This window comes from Pangasianodon hypophthalmus, chromosome 17, assembly GCF_027358585.1.
Source record: "Pangasianodon hypophthalmus isolate fPanHyp1 chromosome 17, fPanHyp1.pri, whole genome shotgun sequence".
NCBI classification, from domain to species: Eukaryota; Metazoa; Chordata; class Actinopteri; order Siluriformes; family Pangasiidae; genus Pangasianodon; species Pangasianodon hypophthalmus.
The window spans coordinates 23,852,378-23,858,273 of NC_069726.1; the positions used below are offsets into that span (position 1 = coordinate 23,852,378).

Here is a 5,896-nt window from a genome sequence, read left to right on the forward strand (position 1 = left end):
AGTGGAGAAGAAGACAGAAAGCAGAGCGGTGTGCTGAACTGCAGCAGCAGACAGAACGTCTCTATAACGTCTCCTCACACCTTAAACAGGACAGGACACGACAGAAGTACAGGATTATTTACAGTTTAAACGTGTGTAGCTAGCTAAATAGCATGCGAACGCTCTGGTCCTAGAGTTTATTTACTGTTACTGCAGCGTGAAACGATTTTAATGCTTTCAGGCGGAAGAGTTAGAAAGCTGTGCTGCGGCGCTGAGCTCACAGTACGGCAGAACGTAGTAGCTATCCTCATCGTATAACCTGACCTCGTATAATCTGACACGTAGAACACGCGTTAACGCACGGAATTTTATTGGGATCGTCTCGTATAGTCGTAAAAGAGCGCTGGAATCGCACAGCGTAAAACCGGATTCAATCGGCTGCTGATGATGTCGCGTTGAGACCGCCGAGCTCACGTCACGAGCAGAGAATTCGTTTACAATGTGCAATTCGTCAGTCGAAAAGCATCAGCTTGATTAGTAGCTTCATCAGGAGATAGGAAGCATGTGAGTTCGGTGTCAGACGCACCCCAGGACAGGAGGCGGGGTTAGTGAGAATACGGGTGGGTTTCAGAGTGGAGGATGTTGTAGTGGGGGGAGTTTTTGAGACTTGGAGCGTAGGATTGCTGACGCGGATAGAGAGAGGGGTTGTGTCTGAAGACCTCCGGCACGATGTGGCTCTGGCTGTTGCTTTTCTCTCTGTTTTTTCCCCGAGCAGAAGGTTACTTTTCGGAGGAGAACTACGCGGAGGAGTCGGAGATGCAGGCGCCCACCGTGGTGATAGCGATCATCGCGCGCAACGCGGCGCACTCCCTGCCCTTCTACCTCGGAGCTCTGGAGAGACTCAACTACCCCAAAGAGCGCATCTCCATCTGGTAGGACTGGGCTCCAGGGCTTCAGGGACTTCAGGAGCTTCAGGAGCTTCAGGGCCCCAGGGTTTCAGAGTTTCAGGGCTCCAGGGCGTTAGGGTTTCAGGGCTTTAGGTTTTCTGGGTTCCAGGGCTCTAGGGCTTCAGGGATTCAGGGTTCCAGAGTTTCAGGGCTTCAAGGGCTTCAGGACTTCAGGGTTTCAGGGCTTCAGGACTTTGCTCTGTGTTGAGCTGCTCATATTCAATTCACATTCCAGTTACACTCTTTCCATGAGCAAACTCGGTGCGTCCCGGTGTGACCTTCTCATTAATTCCCACCTCATCTGTGCACTTAATCAGGGGGGCACGATGTGGCAGAAAGATCATATCGCGATACATGATACATTATCACGGTACACAGTATTACACTCTCCGAAATAAGGGTGAGATGGTACCATTAAGGGTTTGTTTTTACAGCAGTGATGCTTATAATGCAGTTATGTACATTAAGCTGTCTACTTCAGCGACGAGGACAGCGTACAGTTTGGTGTAGTTATTTCTGAGAGTGTATCACAATATTTCATGTTTCTTTCCCCCCCAGCAAAACACCAAGAATGAGTAAAGCCACATAATGAGCAGTTACATCTTTACAGAAGGATAAAGAGTCAATAACTTTATTGTGCATAATCTGTCTTGTACAATCAAATTTTTAGTTTGCTGCTTGTTATGACAGACGATTTGTTGATTTTCAATAAAGACAAATCGAAAAACCTAACGATAAAGCATAAAATAGGAAATATAAGGAGAGAAAATGTAACCGTTGGTAAAAAATAATTTTTATGTCCAATCTTATAATCCACGAGTCACAGTGAAGTTATAATGTTCAGTGAAGTTATAAAAGCGCCGACGCTGACAATGACGATACCGACGATGTTAACATCATTGTATAAAAATATATCGTCATATCACCCAGATCTGGTTTTAAATGGGACCAAATGTGTTACTTGCGTATTAGCCTTGGAGATAGAAAACGACCGTTGGAATCAGGAATTATATCATGCACTGTATTTTTCTCTGAGTACTGACACATATACCTAAAAAAACCCTGTGTTTGTGTATGAACTGCACTTAGTAGTGTGTTTTTCCTTCCACTGGATATTAATGTTCAGCTTGGTGCATTTACTATTCTGAATCCAGAGCTGCTCATACCCAGATCAAGGGTCTCTGTCTGCTTCCAATCACATAACAGTATCTGTGAAAGTGGGAGGAGTTTCACTACACATTGTGGGCGGTGACAAGCAATAGTCAGTAAACTTGTAATTTGATTTTCCTTACCCAAGAAATTAAAAGCCCAGGCATATCGGAGCTGTTTTATGGTAAACAAATTTGTTGCCGAAAGACATCAAGGGTGCCAATACTTTAGCCATAGTAAAATGCAGCAAAAGCACAAGGAGCCACACTTCTTCTTCTGCAGGTTCTGCAGCACTATTATGTTATATGTAGTGAGTATATATAGTTAATGAATTAGTATTAATATTATAAGCTATCTCCTGTATATTAAAGCCAGCCTGCAGGCTACACTAATCTGTTCTTCCTTTGTTCCACACCAGGGCGGCGACAGACCACAACATCGATAACACCACTGCAGTCCTGAGGGAATGGCTGACCGTCATGCAGCAGTACTACCACTACGTGGAGTGGAGGCCCATGGACAAGCCGACGTAACGCTTCCTCATTTTCACTGCCATCTGTTTCTCAAATGCAGGAAATAAATATCAGATTTTAGACTATGAAGGTGGAGTAGGTTATATTAAAAAAGAGTAGTTTAGCCAATATTGTAAAAAGAAAAAAAGGAAAATGCTCTAGATATTACTGAGAAGCAATTTAAATAGTTGCCACGCCTCCTTCACTGAGACTGACACACAGAGGCCACGCCTCCTTCACTGAGACTGACACACACAGAGGCCACGCCTCCTTCACTGAGACTGACACAGAGGCCACACCTCCTTCACTGAGACTGACACACACAGAGACCACGCCTCCTTCACTGAGACTGCCACAGAGGCCACACCTCCTTCACTGAGACTGACACACAGAGGCCACACCTCCTTCCCTGAGACTGACACACACAGAGGCCACGCCTCCTTCAGTGAGACTGACACAGAGGTCCACACCTCCTTCACTGAGACTGACACACAGAGGCCACGCCTCCTTCACTGAGACTGACACACAGAGGACACGCCTCCTTCACAGAGACTGACACACAGAGGCCACGCCTCCTTCACTGAGACTGACACACACAGAGACCACACCTCCTTCACTGAGACTGACAGCCACAGAGGCCACGCCTCCTTCACAGAGACTGACACACACAGAGGCCACGCCTCCTTCACTGAGACTGACACACAGAGGACACGCCTCCTTCACTGAGACTGACACACACAGAGGCCACGCCTCCTTCACTGAGACCGACACACACAGAGGCCACGCCTCCTTTAAAACATGTCTGAGTGGGTCAGTGATTGAGGCGTCGTATCCCAGCTGCCCCGGGAGGCAGACATTCACTCGCTCTGTTCTCTGAGCTCAGGAATGAGTGGACATGCTTTAACCTGCCAGAGTGTGTCTCAGTGTGTGTCTCAGTGTGAGTCTCAGTGTGTGTCTCAGTGTGAGTCTCAGTATTTATTCGGTGGTAAACAATTACATCATCTTGTGTGTTTTTCTCGTTTCTTCAGCCGTGGTGTATAAAGTGGAGGGTTGTGAGTGTTTTCTCTCCCTCTGCAGGTCTTATGCAGGCGAAATGGGGCCTAAACACTGGAGTAACGGTCGCTATGAACACATCATGAGGCTCAAACAGGCAGCGCTGAACTTTGCCAAGAAACGCTGGGCTGATTATGTCCTGGTAGGGTAAAGTTAATCATCTGTGGCCTCACACACACACACACACACACACACACATACTGTTTTTAATTTCCTATAACCTGTCTCAAACAATAAAGAAACCGTCTCTTTGAATTTTGAATAAAATCTCCAGTACTGTGACTCTCATACTCACTTCTGCTCAGTTACCTGAGTTGTTGGGTAATTTTATGTTATGTGTGTGTGTGTGTGTGTGTGTGATTTGTGGTCTGTAGTTTGCAGATACAGACAACGTCCTGACCAACCCGGACACTCTGAACCTCCTCATGGCTGAGAATAAGTCAGTGATCGCCCCCATGCTGGATTCTCAGTCGGCCTACTCCAACTACTGGTGTGGCATCACGCCTCAGGTAAAACACCATTACAGCACAACAGTGTTGAATTCTGGATTCTGATTGGTCAGAAAGTGTTGATTAATTCTCTATAGCAGCAGCTCTGACAGTAGCGCAGGTTTATATTAATGCACTCGGTCTAATATGTGTACAGCGCACACTCCACATAAACAGATTAAAAAATGGTTGATATGGTGACGTTTTCTTAATAAATGAGAATAAATAAATAAATGAGAAAAAGAATAAATGTTTATTTAACATTTATGGAAGGAGTCTCCAGTGTCAGCGCTGTGTAACAGTCAGAGGTAAAGCTGTAACTTGTTTGAAGTTTTCTGACATTTTCAGAGGAGTTGACGCTTCTTTGCGGTTTCTCGGTAACATGACAAGCTGCGTTTTTCTTATTAAATTCAGGAGAGAGATAAAAGAGAGGCTGGTGATTGAACGAGTGTTTATAGCTGCTATAACCTAAGCGAGAACAGGAACTAACCTGTTTTGTGAACATTAAATTGAACTATAAGCAGAGAAAGAGTATGACGTGTCATTGTTTAAATAAAATGTTTTTGAAATGTTTTTTTTTTTTAATTCATCATATTTTTGGTCAGCATTCAGTTTTGTGTCAGGTAGCGCACTTTCTTGGGACAAAATTAGCTATCAGTCAGTCAGCTATGTAGATCTCACCCACTTTAACTTAAATTATATCGATGATGTCTGTGGTACGTCTCGTTAGATATATTATGGCTGTATTTTAGGGTTACTATCGTCGCACAGCCGAATATTTCCCGACCAGGAACCGGTACCGGAAAGGCTGTTACCCTGTTCCCATGGTCCACTCCACCATTCTACTGGACCTGCGCAAGGAGGGCACCAAGAAGCTGGCCTTCTACCCGCCGCACGCCGATTACTCCTGGCCCTACGACGACATCATCGTCTTTGCCTTCTCCTGCAGAGTTTCAGGTACAAAAATCCATCATGAAAATTCATTACTATAGTTTTCGCCATGATACATCAACATGGATCTCGGATAACTCTCAACACGATGCTACCATCACCATGCTTCACAAGGGGGATAATGAGCACTTTGCGTTGAGTCCAGAATGGTTTTACACATTTTAATACTTAATACTTTTTATTTACTCATTTACATTATTTACATGTTTATTTGCACATTGTTTTGCATTGTTTATGATTCAGATATTAAAACAGGAGTCTTTTCAGTCATCATTTTTCTTCATTCAAATTTTGTTCAAAATATTCTGAGAATTGAATCATGAAACCAGTATCGTGAATCGATTCGAATCGAATCATGCCCAGAGTGTATCGTTACACTCTTACTAATTTGCATAGATTCGTGACGTACAATGAGTACAAAACGTACAAAACGTACAAAAAGTCCACTTCATTTCCAGGTTGTAACGCTACACAATGTAGAAAAGTTCGAAGGTTAATACTCATGAAGGGGTTAATACTCATGCATGGTGCTGTATGTGTTCTGTGCAGCACGCATTTCACACTTAATGCACAACGTTGTTTCGATGCTGCAGTGTGTAATATTTTTGGTGTATGTTATGTTATGCCACTGAGTGTGTTAATGAGACTAAATCTTGTGTGTTTTGATGCTGCAGAGGTACAGATGTACGTGTGTAATAAAGAACGTTATGGCTACCTGAACGTTCCCGCGAAACCGCACCAGACCGTAGAGGACGACCGCATTAACTTCGTCCATCTCTACCTCGAGGCTTTGAGTGAGTGCTGTGATGGGTTATAC

The 5,896-nt window shown here is 44.3% G+C and overlaps 1 protein-coding gene across 1 annotated transcript in view; it reads left to right on the plus strand.

The window, feature by feature from the left end:
- The first annotated feature begins 607 nt into the window (after positions 1 to 607).
- Positions 608 to 5,896, plus strand: part of cercam (cerebral endothelial cell adhesion molecule) — a 13,922-nt gene continuing 8,633 nt past the window's right edge. The window contains exons 1-6 of the mRNA XM_026942864.3: positions 608 to 911; positions 2,494 to 2,604; positions 3,665 to 3,782; positions 4,015 to 4,149; positions 4,881 to 5,085; positions 5,754 to 5,873. Coding sequence (XP_026798665.3) covers positions 709 to 911; positions 2,494 to 2,604; positions 3,665 to 3,782; positions 4,015 to 4,149; positions 4,881 to 5,085; positions 5,754 to 5,873 — 892 coding nt within the window. The 5' untranslated portion in view covers positions 608 to 708. The remainder of the gene's footprint in view (positions 912 to 2,493; positions 2,605 to 3,664; positions 3,783 to 4,014; positions 4,150 to 4,880; positions 5,086 to 5,753; positions 5,874 to 5,896) is intronic.